General features: G+C 32.3%; 1 protein-coding gene across 4 annotated transcripts in view; it reads right to left on the bottom strand.

Moving 5' to 3' along the window:
• Positions 1 to 16,522, bottom strand: part of LOC145328821 (uncharacterized) — a 323,279-nt gene that overhangs the window by 38,584 nt on the left and 268,173 nt on the right. For 2 of the 4 annotated variants that reach the window (XM_080172721.1, XM_080172724.1), the window contains 8 exons: positions 13,848 to 13,920; positions 12,952 to 13,026; positions 12,471 to 12,545; positions 11,117 to 11,179; positions 7,926 to 7,991; positions 2,504 to 2,598; positions 2,023 to 2,087; positions 953 to 1,013 (listed from right to left, as the gene is read on the bottom strand). In XM_080172721.1, coding sequence (XP_080028847.1) covers positions 953 to 1,013; positions 2,023 to 2,087; positions 2,504 to 2,598; positions 7,926 to 7,991; positions 11,117 to 11,179; positions 12,471 to 12,545; positions 12,952 to 13,026; positions 13,848 to 13,920 — 573 coding nt within the window. Of the gene's footprint in view, positions 1 to 952; positions 1,014 to 2,022; positions 2,088 to 2,503; positions 2,599 to 7,925; positions 7,992 to 11,116; positions 11,180 to 11,792; positions 11,808 to 12,470; positions 12,546 to 12,951; positions 13,027 to 13,847; positions 13,921 to 16,522 lie in introns of all 4 variants that reach the window. The other 2 variants (XM_080172722.1, XM_080172723.1) reach the window with 2 other exon arrangements.

Below are 16,522 nucleotides of genomic sequence, written 5' to 3'. Positions count from 1 at the left end.
GTTTAAGTGAACTTTGTAAAAGGTTTTCTGTTGGTCATGTTTTCTTTCATCTCTCAACCAGAAAAATGCAGCAAAACGTAGGAAAATTAAGCATTTTTTTTTTCAAAATTAAGAACTTCAAAAGCTGTTCGCAGCCAAGCAGCTGAAACTACATGTCGAGTTCTTAAATCAATAAAAATCTACAAGTCCCTTAAAAAATGTATAACATATAAGATCCAATAATATAATAAAAATATGCGTAAAATAGGTCTATTTCGCGCATTTATGTGCGCCGCGAAATAACTATATGTAGGAATAATTATTTATTTGTCTTTTATAATAACATTTAAACAATAGTAATAAATATATTTATCAGCATACAAAGTTCTCGTTTTAAAAAGGTTCAATTTTTGGAACATTTTACCGTCTGTGAAATTAATCCAAATATAACCTGTTCGGCTATTCATAATAAAGAATTCAACCAAAAATAACGGTTGACCATAAATGTTAAAGAATTATTTACAGCTTTTATTAGTTATTTTACAAGCAGCTTTACCCCCATCACAAAAAACACAGAATTAAAGATAAAGATACTTAGATAGACAGATAGATATAAACATAGATAGAAAAACATAGGTTCACACAACCTCCCCCAAGTTGCGGTTAAAGGGAAATTCTTGTTGTTTAGATGTCTAATTATCAAGTGTATAATACAAACTCAACCCTTTATCACAGGCTCCTCTGAAAGATTATCATCCATAACAATGACGTAATCTGGGACACACACCCGCCATACTCGAGGTTAGGTAATAACGATAAGCTCTCGAGAAACAGCGTGTCAAGTCATACTTAAACGTGGGGCTTGAGCTGGCCCTAGTGGGTATACTCGTCATACTCTTAAGATCAAACTCTAAGAAACTATGGCTAATCAAACAAATACATGTAGATATTAGACAGATAGATAAATATTTACCTGAATAGTTTAAGCCCTGTCCAAACCGACCAACCAGTAATGCATATCAAATGTCTGGCCTCTAAAATAATATTTGTTTTACTCAAAGTTTTTCTTCAATTAAAGTTTGTATGTCATGTAAAAAGAATAGCAATGTTCAAAGTATCTTTTTGCCTATATACTAGGGATGGAAGGGACAACAGACTGCAAATTATACTGGTATCCTAAGTTTTAAAACCATTTTATTAGTTGGCTCAACAATTTTGAAAACTTTTATTGATTTTTATTGGTTGCTTCAAAACTGGCAGTGATTGTCCAACCATAAATTTAAATCTACAGAAGGGGTAATTTAACTATAACCATTAGGAATGTATATCTATTCATTGTCCAATGTCTTATCCCTTTAGATCTCTGCCATATACATTTAAAAAAAATTCCAATCAAATATATGTTTCGCTTTTAAGGATAGATTCTTATCTGGGTTTTAATAGAATAATATGTTTTTTGTATTACTTTCATAAAAACAAAAAAATATCAAAGTATTATAAGCAAATATTTATGACGAAATAAATTGTACCTAAACATTTTGAAATTCAGTGGTTGAGTAAAATCCCTTTTCTTAATTTTAAAAATTTCAATTATTGTTTTCTCAAAACTAACACAGCTCTAAATAGTTTTTATCGTTGGCTTAAAAACTTCGGGGACTTTTAAATGAATCTTGATTAAGTGTCCAAACTTTTCTACAAATAATCTGAAACCTCAGAAGGGATATCTAAAAATAAGAGATTTATACAAACTTTTCGTCTTATCATTCAAAATCTCTGGGTAAACTTAAACTGCCTAAGCACATTACTGGTAGCAAACGCCCAACAACAATGCAAAAACTTCCAAGGATGGGGGTAAGCGTTGTTTACCCTCTCAAATTTAAAACTCCTAATTTAACCCCCTTCAAAATAAAAAAAATAATACATTTGATTAGCCGCTTTAAAGCATTACTACCCCCAAAATATCTATGAAACCCCTATGATTACTCCACTCAAACTGAAAAAGATTGGACGTCCCTGCTTGAACCTGTAATTTGAAGTTCTTACCTCTGATGGAATAGTAGAGATCCTTCCAGCAGGAACGAGAATCCAGAGGAATGGTAGGTGGTCCTGTTCAGGTTCCAAGGGGTCAGTAAACAATAAAGGACATGAGGGTTTATGTCGAGAACCCATAATGATAAAACACAATGTTTTGTACATTTAGAAACATTCTAGCAAACTATAATTGCTATTTATCGCATTGTATTATAGACAGCATTTCGCAGATATTAAAATGAAAAATTATAAGCCTGAAACCAATTTTGTAAGCCTCAAAATCCCGAGTAAGTTTTTTCTTTTAAAGTTGTACATTTTTAAAAAGGCTTTTATGATTTATATCTAGCAAGTTAACTCTAAGACAACAGTAAGACTGTTAAGAATGCATTGGCCATAAATTTTTTTTCTTCAATGGTCCTTAACCTTGTGATAATGTCATAGAAGAAATGCAAATATTTTTGAACCCAATAATTTAATATTTGACCCCTTTCCTTGGACCATGTTGAGCCAAGGGATGTCATTTGGACAGTGGGTATCTTGATACAATATCACGTTACATCCTCGTTGCATGGGGAAGTAACTTTCTACCTAAATATAAAAAATATTATCTATCTCTAGATATCTGGCTATCTTTTTAGATAACATTTTATGATATCTATGCAAACATTGGTTATTGTCGGTTTTTGTGACATCGCCTCTAAAGGTGCATTTCGTCGTATTTTCACAGTAGCCTTTCTCTTATTTCTAGCCCCTGCGGGGGGCTCTAACCCTGTGGAGGCAATCATTAACCTTTACCTAAACTAACCTATAAAAACCTATCAAAAGCTACAATGAAAAAACGACAAAACGCCCCTACACTAAAGTAAATTTCTGGGAGGAAGGCGACATTGGACTGTTATAAAAGTTTAACTGATGATTAAACATGATTTCTCATTCGTTGGCTTTAAAACTTTCTCACAAAGGGGTATTTTTGTTTATTGTCTTAAAAACATAAATAAAATACTGAAAAAAGTACAGAAAAATTTAATATGCAAATTTTGAGATTAAAGAAACATCAAAACTGATTGATTTATGTTCTAAAGAAAGTATTTTTTTTCAAAAATAAAAATTGTTTTATATTTTTAAGAAAACACAAAAAAAAGAATATATAAAGAATTAAATCTTCGAAGTGTTACTTAGATTGTATAACATAGTAACCGTAGGTTGCAATATAAATATGCATGTAGCATCTCTATAGTTGTTAAAAAAAAGACCTTATGTCCATTTAAGATTATGGATTTTTTTGCTTTATTTTTGGAATATTGATACCTAGGACGATTTGGTACAATAAGCAAAGCATCTCTTTCATTAAGTATTTAAGTCTATGTAAAGCATCAGCGTTGCGGAGCCGGAGTCGCCATATTTTGCAGGAGCCGGAGCCATTATTTTCGTTAAAAACGGCTCCGACTTGGCAAAAAAATTTGTTGAGTTTTTCTTCATTTTGGGTCGGAGCCGGAGCCGCATCGCTGTAAAGCATCCTGCTGGATAGATTTATACATAATTTTCGCTCAGACAACTAAATTATGTTGAATATTAAATGCATTTGTACGCTGTATATGTTAATGTTCGTTTGTCTTACTGCCTGATAAGATTTTATAAATATTGCCTTTCTTGTTTGTTTCATTATCAGTTTTTAAAAATCTTTAAGGGGGGGGTAAGTTTGTACACTTATAGGAAATGAAATTCAGTACCAAAGTTTGGGAGGGTCGTATGGGCTTGTTTTTAAAGTTATCAACCTAATTCTTTTTGTAGGCTCTCTTATATGACTTGATATACACGGAAAACTTTGAAAATTGAATTTCGGTACTTTCCTTGTAGGGGCTTGTGGAGCAAAAGACCCCCCAAAACACTAAAAATATGAGTTCTGACCTTATTTTTAAAGATATCGACCTGATTTTTTCTTTCTAATACTTTTTTAACATACCCGAATCAACGAACCATTACAGATTTCATTTTGGGACTTTTCTTCTAGGGGCTTGTGGAGCAAGAGACCCCCAAAACACAAAAATATGAGTACTGGGCTTATTTTTGAAGATATCGAGTTCTGACCTTATTTTTAAAGATATCGACCTGATTTTTTCTTTATAATACTTTTTTAACATACCCGAATCAACGAACCATTACAGATTTCATTTTGGGACTTTCCTTCTAGGGGCTTGTGGAGCAAGAGACCCCCAAAACACAAAAATATGAGTACTGGGCTTATTTTTGAAGATATCGACCTGATTTTTTTTATAATATTTTTTTTACTTAACCGAATCAACGAACCATTACAGATTTAATTTAGGGACTTTCCTCTTAGGGGCTTTTGGAGCAAGAGACCCCCAAAACACAAAAATATGAGTACTGGGCTTATTTTTGAAGATATCAACCTGCTTTTTTTACATAAAAATAATATTTAAACATAACCGAATCTACGAACCATTACAAATTTCATTTTGGGACTTTCCTTCTAGGGGCTTGTGGAGCAAGAGACCCCCAAAAATCTACGAACCATTACAGATTTCATTTTAGGACTTTCCTTTCACGGGCTTGTGGAGCAAAAGACCCCAAAACCACTAAAAATATGAGTTCTGAGCTTATTTTTAAAGATATCAACCTGATCTTTTTAAAAGGAGTGGGGACAAAACACCTAATTTAAAAATACCTAATTTAAAAATGCCTAATTTTATAAATGTCTAATGTGACAAAACACCTAATTTATAAATACCTAATTTAAAAATGTCTAATTTAAAAATACCTAATTTAAAAAATGCCTAATGTGACAAAACACCTAATTTTAAAAATGCCTAATTTTATAAACACCTAAATATAAATACCTAAGTTTAAAAATACCTAATTTTAAAATACCTAATTTAAAAAACCTAATTTTCATCATATCTTAAAACTATTGTTGAATATATTAAACCGGCGGCTACGCCCCCTAGAGCCCTCTAGGAGCGGTTGCAGTGCGGAGGGGAATTCAATAAGTCTAGGGGGGGAGGGGGTTACAACCCCCCTCCAAAATTTCAAAATATAGTTTGAAATAGAAAACTGGACGTATGTACGGATGGACCGACCCTAATTATAGAAAAGCTTAGCTTTTAAAAATAAAATTTTATGAAAAGTTTGTGGCACCTCATATGAGCAGGGTTGTGCAAAACCCGGGGCCGTGGGTAATAGGGGTTTTACCCTGGTTTTGGGGGTATTTTGGGTTTTTTTTTTTTTTTTTACTGTAATAGCTAGAATAATATAGGATATTTAATTATCTATAATACAAAGTAGCTTGATTCTTGTCCCTTAAGATCCCAGTAACCACTGAACCGGTTGGATTCTACTCTTCAGTGAATATATATAATGGTCCTGTGGTGGTTTTAAGCTATTTTCTTGAGGGGTGGGAAACCGACCCCTAACCTCTCCCCAAAAAACAAAAAAAATCCCTCAACTTTGTTTAAGGCAGTTAATTGAAAAGGTTGCAAAAAATATTTTTTTTTTAATTGCCTATTGGGGTAAAGCCCATAGATGAAAGTCAATGAAAACATACTTTTTTTATATAAATAATGGGTATTATCCTCTCAGAAAGTACCTCCCCCCCCCCTGACAGCTAACTATGAACTCTGGCCGCAGCGCTCGTCTCCCTAGCCTGCCTAGCCGCGGCGCTCGGCCCCCTTGCCTGCCTAGCCACAGCGCTCGGCCCCCTTGCCTACCTAGCTGCAGCACTCGGCTCCCTAGCCTAAAACCTAACCTAACCTAAAATAGTTGTTCGTTGGTAGAGGGGGGGGGGGGCGGGGGGTACAAAATTGAAAAAAAAATTTCTAAGAGGATAAATGAATTTTAATTTTTATTGGTTTCTTCCCTAACCTAAGTAGTCGTAGCGTCGCTTTCTTGGGGGGTGATAGTTGACCTGACCATCCCCCATTTTAGCTCTAGTTTTATAAAGAAAGATTAAAGAAATATAAAAAACGGGGGGAGGGGGGCGGATTTTTTGAAAGCGCGATTTCTCATTGGAGGGTGTTGATAACCTCCACAAAAGTGTTATAAACCATGAACAATGCGAAGCTTCATTGTAAAGATGAACCATATTGGTTCAATGACTAGCGAGATCCTTCAGCCAATTGAATTAATGTTATCAAAATTTTATGTATTTTAGTGGAAAAAAATAGATATTTCAGAATTAGGCATTGTTAAATTAGGCGTTTAGATAGTTTAGAATTAGGTATTTTTAAATTAGGCGTTTTTAAAATTAGACATTTTTAAAATTAGGTATTTTTAGTTAGGCATTTTTAGTTAGGCGTTTTTAAATTAGGCATTTATAAATTAGGCATTTATAAATTAGGTGTTTTTAACGTAGGTGTTTTTAACATTAGGTATTTTTAAACTTAGGTGTTTTTAGTTAGGCATTTTTAGTTAGGCATTTTTAAATTAGGTGTTTTGTCCCCACTCCTTTTAAAATAATACTTTTTTAACATAACCGAACTAAGAAACCATTAAGGATTTCATTTTGTGACTTTCCTTCTAGGGGCTTGTGGAGCAAAAGACCCCCAAAACACTAAAAATATGAGTTCTGAGCTTATTTTTTAAGATAACCTGAGAACTCAATTAATTTTGTTTTGGAGGTGTTTTACCCTACTTTCCCCTAAATAGAAAGTGCCAAAATGAAATTATTAGTGGCTCACTGGCTACCTAGTTCAAACATGTGAAAAAAGTTTTACATGAAAAAAATCAGCTCAATATCTCTAAAAATATTTTTTGGGGGTCTTTTGCCCCACTAGCTTCTAGAAGGAAAGTCCCAAAATGAAATCTGTAATGGTTTCTTAGTTCGGTTATGTTAAAAAAAGTGTTCCTAAAAAAATCAGGTTGATATATTTAAAAATAAGGTCAGAACTCATATTTTTAGTGTTTTTGGGGTCTTTTGCTCCACAAGCCCCTAGAAGAAAAGTCCCAAAATGAAATCTGTAATGGTTCGTAGATTCGGTTATGTTAAAATAGTATTTTTATATAAAAAATCAGGTTGATATCTTTAAAAATAAGCTCAGAACTCATATTTTTAGTGTTTTTGGGGTCTTTTGCTCCACAAGCCCGTAAAAGGAAAGTCTTAAAATGAAATCTGTAATGGTTCGTAGATTCGGTTATGTTGAAATAGTATTTTTTTATTATATAAAAAAATAAGGTTGATATCTTAAAAGAGAAGCCCACAACTCATATTTTTATGATTTTTGGGGGTCTCTTGCTCCACAAGCCCCTAGAAGGAAAGTCCCAAAATGAAATTTGTAATGGTTCGTAGATTCGGTTATGTTTAAATATTATTTTTATGTAAAAAAAGCAGGTTGATATCTTCAAAAATAAGCCCAGTACTCATATTTTTGTGTTTTGGGGGTCTCTTGCTCCAAAAGCCCCTAAGAGGAAAGTCCCTAAATGAAATCTGTAATGGTTCGTTGATTCGGTTAAGTAAAAAAAGTATTATAAAAAAAATCAGGTCGATATCTTCAAAAATAAGCCCAGTACTCATATTTTTGTGTTTTTGGGGTCTCTTGCTCCACAAGCCCCTAAAAGGAAAGTCCCAAAATGAAATCTGTAATGGTTCGTTGATTCGGGTATGTTAAAAAAGTATTATAAAGAAAAAATCAGGTCGATATCTTTAAAAATAAGGTCAGAACTCATATTTTTAGTGTTTTGGGGGGTCTTTTGCTCCACAAGCCCCTACAAGGAAAGTACCGAAATTCAATTTTCAAAGTTTTCCGTGTATATCAAGTCATATAAGAGAGCCTACAAAAAGAATTAGGTTGATAACTTTAAAAACAAGCCCATACGACCCTCCCAAACTTTGGTACTGAATTTCATTTCCTATAAGTGTACAAACTTCCCCCCCCCCCCTTAAAGAAAAAAAATGAAATTACCTCATAAGAATCTCCAATTTCATACATGGATCTGTAACGCACAGAAATCAACAGCTGCCCATTGGTCTAAAAAAAAAGAAAGAAAATCATTATATTTTTATTCCAATTTAGCACTTGCAGCTAGCAAAAAGCATGAAGTATAAACATTATGGATAAACATATAGTGTATCAAAGGCAATCAGTTGAAAACGTCATTATTTAAACTCAGTCTTGATTTTCATTGTTGTATGTTTTTATGGTTTATAAAAAAGTGTCTTTGGTAAATAAGGTCAACTTAAAATGTAGGTAACATAACAAATTAATTTAAAGATCCCTTTAAAAGTGTTTCAAAACACCCATAGATCTTATAAAAAATTCCGTTGAAAAGATATTTTTATTCACTTTTGAAAGCGTTGGCGTTAAAAAAAATTATATGATGTTACTTATTAACACTTTCTTTTTTAGTTTATTCTTTAAGAAAACCTTCTTCGTTTTTATAAAATTTTCTGAATCAAATCAGACTTGTAAGAAAAATAAGATATTTATTTAATCTAAAATGTAATTGTTTGTTTGTATATGGGTTAGAACAACAATGCATGTAATACAAACACAAAAAGGAACAGGGTTAAGGTGAAAACTATTTAGATATAGTTCCTTTTGTGACAACGCTTTTTAAAGGGCGTTTCGTCGTATTTTCACAGTAGCTTTTCCCCTATTTCTAGCCTCTGTTGGGGGATAACCCCGCGGGGCAATCACCTAACCAAACCTAAAATAACCTATTTAAGGCTACTGTGAAAATACGACGAAACGCCCATTAGGAGGCGTTGTCACAAAAGGGACTATACCCAAATATTTTGTTTAGTATGAGGAACTATGGGATTGGTTAAAATTTCGAAACAAAGGGGACTATCCACGAACAGGAGCAAGTGATTCTAAGCACCTTTTAGCATTGATCCATAGTATTTTTCTAGTGAATTTATTAGGTTTATGTTTAATTTTTGCTTTATCGACTAAATAGTTATGCTTCACCATGGTTTTATATGAAAACAAGGATGACAACATCCATAAAAGCGAAGCACAGAAACGGTAGGACAAACGGACATTAACACTTGTATAGTATCTGAACTGAATAATCAGAATTTAAAAGTATAAGAGCCGATGCAAAAGTGTAAGTAAATTTGTTGAAAAACTGCTTGAAGCAGGATAATGTTTATGGACATACTTACATTTTTGGACTTGATTATAGCGTTGCTTCGCTTATAATATTGTTCTTTGTTGTCCCAGGAATCAATATACCAAAAATCAGATCAAACGGATAATTAGAACACTTGAAAATTTGTTGTTAAAAACGTTGAAAAATCAACATGTTTAAAATGGACGTACGGACATTCTGGTAATGATTATAGAGTTGCTACGCTTTCTAAATCGTACCCAACTACTTCAGGAATCATCATGCAAAGTTTGAAATCGATAGGACAATTCTAACATGCCTAAATTAACGAATAAAAGCCATCTATCTCGGATGGACGGACGTACGGACTGACCCTAATTATAGAAAAGCTTCGCTTTTAAAAACTTTGAAATGGAAACCATTTTTTGATGCAATATCATCAAATGCTTGGTTAAGTTCAAATGACAAAATGAAATAAAAGCATCAAATGCTGTAAATTGTAAAAGTACATTTATTAAACTGTTTAAAATATTACAAGCTACCAAACCTTCTTCTAAATATACATTTTTAATCAAAATAATATACTTTTGTGTCTAAGCTTTTAAACAACAGTTTGAACTTAACAAAACATTTGATGATATTGCACTGAAAAAATGTTTAAATTGCAAAGTTTTTCCCTATAATTCTATGGTAAAACATAATTTTTTAGTCGATAAACCAAATATTAAACATAAACCTAATATATTAACTAAAAAATGCTATGGATCAATGCTGGAAGGTGCTAAGAATCACTTGCTCTTGGTCGTGGATAGTCCCCTTTTGCCATAAATTAACATGTTAAAAGTTAGGACTTCTAAACAAAGACTGGGCCATCAAAGGTTTAGTTGTCTGCAGTGGTAGGAATAAAAGTACTTTAAATTATAAGATTTGACTCTATTTGATTTTTTCTTCAACTATTCTATTTTATATTTTAATACATTTCCTGAAGAACAATCCCTTCTAGTCTTTTGGTACATTCAAGGAGTGGGGGGATATGGACTATTACCAAAAATTTTATGAACACGTTATCGTATTCATTGGCTTAAAATATTGGGTAGGTACTAATGATCATTCTTGATCAGTTGGTTCAAACTTTCAGTGTTCAATCAGGGAAAATTATGTTTATCGTAATTGGGAATGTACATAAAATTAACGTCCATTGCCTTATTCCTTCAGAAACCTGGGTACGACACACTAAATTACAATATATCGTACCTTTGGGAGCTTATAAAGCCTTTACATACAAGAAAAAACACAAAGTTAGTTAAAAATACACACAGCTAGAGATATTTTTAGTTTTCATACCAATGATATTTTGTCCTGTTGAGATTAATCTTGATGATATACACAAAATTTAATATGCTATTGAAATTGTAGGATCATGGGAAGAAAAAGAATTTGCGGACTTCATTGTATTTCCAAAGTAACTTTTGATAGGTTATTTTATGTATAGGTTAAGTTGGTAAATGTTATTGATTGCCCCGCAGGGTTAGAGCTCCCCGCTGGGGAATAGAAATAGGAGAAAAGCTACTATGTAATACGATGAAACCAGCTACTTCTTTTTCTTTCCATGATCCAAATTGTTCAATGTAAATATGTTGAATAATACAAAAGATGACTTTTATAAGGCTTAGGATACCTAACTCAATAAGTCTGTCTGGGGATAACGCAAAATTTAATTTGTAAATATGCCTGTTGTTTACTGGAGGAGGATTTGCAAAATATTGTTACAAAAAAATGTTGTACCTCGAAAGGTTTTAAATCAACAGAAAAAAGAAAGGGGACATAATTTGAAATATGTATATTTAACCTTAAAAATGCTTAAAATGTTATCTTTTTGTGTGGGAATTTAATTTGGGTACCAAATGAACACAAACAAATTTTGGGGCAAGTTAACGTCTCTTTCCTGCCACCTTTGAATGAAATATTTAAGCAACTATTCACAAGAAACAAAAACAAAATAAAAGCAAATCTTCCAAACTTTTTTCTTATCAAATCTTACATCCTCACTTTCCATTGATAATCGACCCTTCAATAAATTTTGAAAAGTATCGCTAACAACATCCTACAAAATTAGGTAAAAATAAAAAAAAAATTCAAGCTGAAAGCTGATATGCAAAGTTTTCTTACCATTTTATAGAATGATTAAAAAAATTTGCAAAAAATGATCATTGTGCAATCATTCTCGTAGATTTTTATTTCAAAATTTTATATAGTCAGCTGTTTGACAACGTTATTTTTGTTGGCGGATTTTTCATTATCATAACTAATCTATAAAATCGTCAACAACGAGCAATAATATAAATCTTAACACCAAAATCGAACAAGGGGAGTGGGGTGTTAGAAATTCTCCACTCCCCCCATAATAATCTTATCCCTTAGAAGGTTTTTTTGGGAGTGTCACCCGTCCCCCTCCCCGAAACTTATGATACTTCTAAAAAAACATAACCGTTAGTTATTAAAAACAGATAATTTTTTGTAATTGGACACCTAAAAGGTCAGGTTTTTGACCCACCCCTCCCCCTTCAAAAAAAACTTGGACGTCCTTGCTCATCGCCAAAAGGAACTTTAACTTATACAAAAAAAACTCCAAATATCAAGCTATTGATAAAAATTTGGGACACTAAAAAAGCATTTTTTAAGACGAATTTAAAGATCATGCAGATTACTATTTTTACATTTTCGCATAACATCTAAATAAAAATAAAAATTAGGAAAAAATTATGAATTAAGTTTCTTTGGTTTCATGCTACGGGGGTAACCAAACCAAGTCTAGTTCTACAAAGGTGAAAATGATTTTCATTTTTCTAAAGACTTTTTTTTACGTTTGCTGTACATCAATTTAATGTTCTGAGTTGAAACAAAATAAATTGTAATATTACTATGACTGTGCTTCTCTTGTACAAGACAATAGTCTATGTAATAATGGGATCTACTGCAGTTCACGGTAAAATATTGCTGGTAAGCAATATTTCCAAAAATCTGGGAATTTTAAAGGCTGCTGGCTGCCAAACGGCTGAACGTATAGATCATACCCACACACCATTTTAAGCGGCATAAGAAGGCCTACAAATAATCTGGAATAGCCATAAATCTATAATGCATAATTATCTCGCAGTGCAGAGAAATGCGCGAAAAAGACCTATTTTACGCGTTTATTCTTTAGTGAAGCTTCTTATGCCGCTTAAAACAGTGTGTGGGCATGATCTGCACGTTCAGCCGTTTGGCATCTAGCAGCCTTTAAATTTCATAGATTTTTGAAAATATTGCTTACCAGCAATATTTTACCGTGAACTGCTGTAGATCCAAATAATGTATTAGTATATTATTTTATTGAAAATAATAAAAAGTGCAACCTTAGAATTTTTCTTGATGTCAAACCAGTTTGAAATCTCTTGGCCGTTCAATAACAGTTGGGTGTTGATTTCAACCTACAAAATAAATAAAATTTTATCATTAATGTAATACTAAAAATAGTCTAAAGCCACCAAAAGAAGGAACTAAAGCTGCTAAGTTCTTCTTTACATAGATAGCAACACTTTACGTCGGGAAGAAGGAATTGAGATATTGAAAAAGCAACTAATAGATATTTATCGCATCGTATTATAGTCAGCTTTCCGCGGATATCAAAATAAGAAATAGAGGATTTTCTTTGCCCCGCGTAGCCGAAGGCCCGGTCTAAGAAAACTGGTTTAAATTTTATAATTTTTATTTTAACACTTGTGGAAAATTGTCTGTAATACGATGCTATACATAGATTTTAGTATGGCTGAGAACCAGCTTTAATCCAGCGGATATTAATCGGTTTCGAAGCCATACTGTAAATATAATACAAACCTTGCCGATCTCCTCAGTATAGGCATGATCCTTGTCACGGACATCAAATATCAAAACATTCGCCTTGTGGCACACCTAAAATAATGTTAAATATTGCTGTAAAAGACAGAAAAAGAAGATAAAGTATAGAATATAATCCAGGTAGAAATATTCCTGGCTAGCCTGAAATAAAACTGGAACTTTTGAAAGACCAAAAAGTGCATCTGGCTTTAGTCAAATTCCACGAGTTCAAAAATTATCCAGAAGAATAATCAAAGTAATGCCTTTTTAATTGATAATATAATAAAAGCAAGAATCACTGGTATTCGGCGATGTTTGTCAAATTTACAAAGGGTTAAAACTTTTTATTATGAGCAAAACAGTAAAAAGTATAGCTGACTGTATTAACAATTTTGTAATTTAGAAGGTTAAAATCTTCATACAAGCCACTTAGTCAGTTCTCAGTTTTATTTCAGTTTTGTCCCAACTGGATAACAGTACAATTCAAGTTTGAGATAATTTTTTCTTGACGAAAGCGCAACTTTTCTTCAATTTTCCAAGAAATATTTGAGGTTTTCAATTCAATACTTTAACTTCTTTGGTAACAGATATGATATAATAAAGGATATAGAATACGTGGATATATTGACAGGAGGAAAATTAGTCAATTTATGTTGCTAATGTGGACCTCGTGTATATTTTTCTTAAAATTGCCGCCAATTGATTTCTGTGAATTGATATAGAATCCATGGACAGGGGAAAATTTGTCAATTTATGCTGCTAATATGGACCTCATTCATATTTTTTCTTTAAATGATAGTATAGGAGAACCATATTGGTTCAGCGGTTGGAAAGATCCTTCGGTACAGAAAGACAGACAGACATCCTGTTATTTTTACATAAAGATGACAACTTACAGCAATGTTGAAGGTTTCATTCCATCTTGGATTCAAATCATTGTCTATGATCTTAGTCTTCGCAATTCTCACTCTAAAAAATGATAACAAATTACAAAGATGGTTAATACAATATTTGATACTAGCGTCTATGCAACTTAAGGAGAACCATATCGTTTCAGCGAAACAGACAGACATAGATCTTGTTACTTTTATATAAGGACAGAAGCTACTCTATTATTATTCTGTCCGTCTGAAAGGTTTTTAGGAATATGTAATTTTCATGGCTCCTATTTAAGATAGATGTCTGAATGTTTGGGTGACGATTCTCTGCAAATCTATGTGTATCTTCTCTATAACTAAACTAGATCTTCTGTATGTCTGGAATACTTTGTTAGGCGAACATAAAGTTTCAATATATTAAATATATTTTCTATCAAATGTTACATGAAAAAATATGAATATTACAGTGACATATCATATAAACATCTATTCTACAACTCTCTTGATCCAGGAATGGAAGTTCTTGTGGAGATTTTCATGAACAATCTGCTCTATAATTCACTTTGTCCATTTGTCAATACATGGTTGTTTATGCTTCGCTACTTATGAATGTTCTCATCATTGTTTAAGGTCCTGGGACAAACGCAGGAGTTCCAAACGTTGAGTGAAAACTTAACCTAACCTAACCTATTTTAAACTATCTTTAAATACCTAACCTCTGCAGGGGGCTTATTTATATATTCATATCTTCACCTAACCTTTATCACTCTCGCATTTGTCTACTCCGACTTTTGGGACTCCTGCGTTTGTCACGAAACCTTATCTATTAGTAAGAAATGCCATTTTAAAATGTTAAGTTCTCGAGATGCCTGTAATAGCCGCTTATAAATAGAATCATCCTTGTTACCTTAATCTTTTAAAATTTAAAAGTTGAACAGTTATCAATTTCCAATTTTTAGATAAAAAACTTTTTTTATGAGGAAAATATAAAAATTCTTGTTTCTTTACAAGATGAAAATATTTTTTAGAAAAGTTTTGATTTTGAAGCCAATGTTCAGAAATTATTTTCTCGTATTCATTCGAATCCGGTGGATAGGAACCGGTTCTCATCCATACGAAAAAACTATGTCTAGCATCGTATTATATCCAGCTTTCTACGAATATAAAAATGTACAATCATAAGATTAAAACCAGTTTTTTAGCTCGTGCCTTCGGCATATCGGGGCTAAAAAACCGGTTTTAATCTTAAAATTGTAAAATTTATATCCGTGGATAGCTGTTTATAATACGATGCGAGAAATAACTATTAACGCATCGTATTAATACAGTTCCGCGGATAGTATAATGAAATAGTTATTTCTTTCATCGTATTATAAACAGCTTTCCGCGGATATAGAATGTACATTGGTACAATTATGAGATTAAAGAAGTTTTTTTTAGCCCCGAGGTGCCAAAGGCACGGGCTAAAAAAACTGGTTTTAATCTTATGACTATACATTTTTATATTCGTAGAAAGCTGGATATAATACGATGCTAGACATAGTTTTTTCGTATGGATGAGAACCGGTTTCTATCCACCGGATTCGAATGAATACGAGAAATATTAATTCATGTTTGGTTGAACTCTTCAAGCCAAGAGTTTTTGCTGTAAAATAAAGTATATATGTTGTAAAACCATGTAGTATAGTTGAAATTATGTTTCTCATGTCAGTGTGCTATCAATTTCGCCTAGATAACAACAAAGCAAATTACCATATTAATATTATAATTTTTAAATATATAAGTTGATCAAAACGCCTTTGAAAGTAACTTTTTATCAATTTTACCATTCTAATTGGATATTAATTACCATTATAATATGCTATGCGGTTGTTCCATTCTATTCATGTCATCATTTGGTAATTTTAGATTTTTCTGGGTTTGGGGAGGGGGGAGGGAGAAGGATAAAATCCAAATTTTTATGTATGAAATAAAAAATATACAATATTTACCTTCTACTCTTTAAAAAAGTGATCTCATGATATTCTGATTTTACGATTAAATTTTAAAAAATCCGGGTTTTTGTGCGAAAATAATGGCACACTGCATGTTCTTATTGTGATGCAAATTGTCCCATAGCTCTTCACCCATTTTCTTTTAACATATTTTGTCAAAATAAATTGTCTCATACATATTATACAATATTATGAGGAAAAAAGAAAATTCATATACCAGACAGTACCAGGAAAGTCTAGAAAACATACCTATATTAGTTTCAATAAGTTTTCTATGAAAAAAATCATTTTAATCTAAAACCAGTTATTAAAAAAATATTTAAGAGCTTATCTATTGGAGGACTTTTAGGGAAACCACTAAATCTTTAAATAGATCAAAATATAAAGAGGCTTTTTTTTTTGCATAGTATGCGTTTGTTTATATTTAATTAAAATAAGTTTGGCCTAATAAGCGCATTTGACCCAGCTTCTACCAATAACGAAATTAATTCGGGAAAAAATCACAAAACCTATACATGTTTTTCAACTGTCGTTGGGGGGCAACACATCGTAAAATTGACGACCTCTCCATTTGCCCTCCAAATATTATTTCATATTTAATTTGCTTGTTGGTTATACCTATTCCTGCATTTGACCGAAAGCTTGCACGCAACTTTGATGAATTTTGTGAAAAAATTACCCTCTTTATTGTATTATAGA

The sequence above is a fragment of the Acartia tonsa genome, chromosome 9 (assembly GCF_053477335.1).
Source record: "Acartia tonsa isolate MP-2025a chromosome 9, ASM5347733v1, whole genome shotgun sequence".
NCBI lineage: Eukaryota > Metazoa > Arthropoda > Copepoda > Calanoida > Acartiidae > Acartia > Acartia tonsa.
Note: the sequence above shows the minus strand (reverse complement) of the source record. Positions and strands in the feature narration are given on the sequence as shown.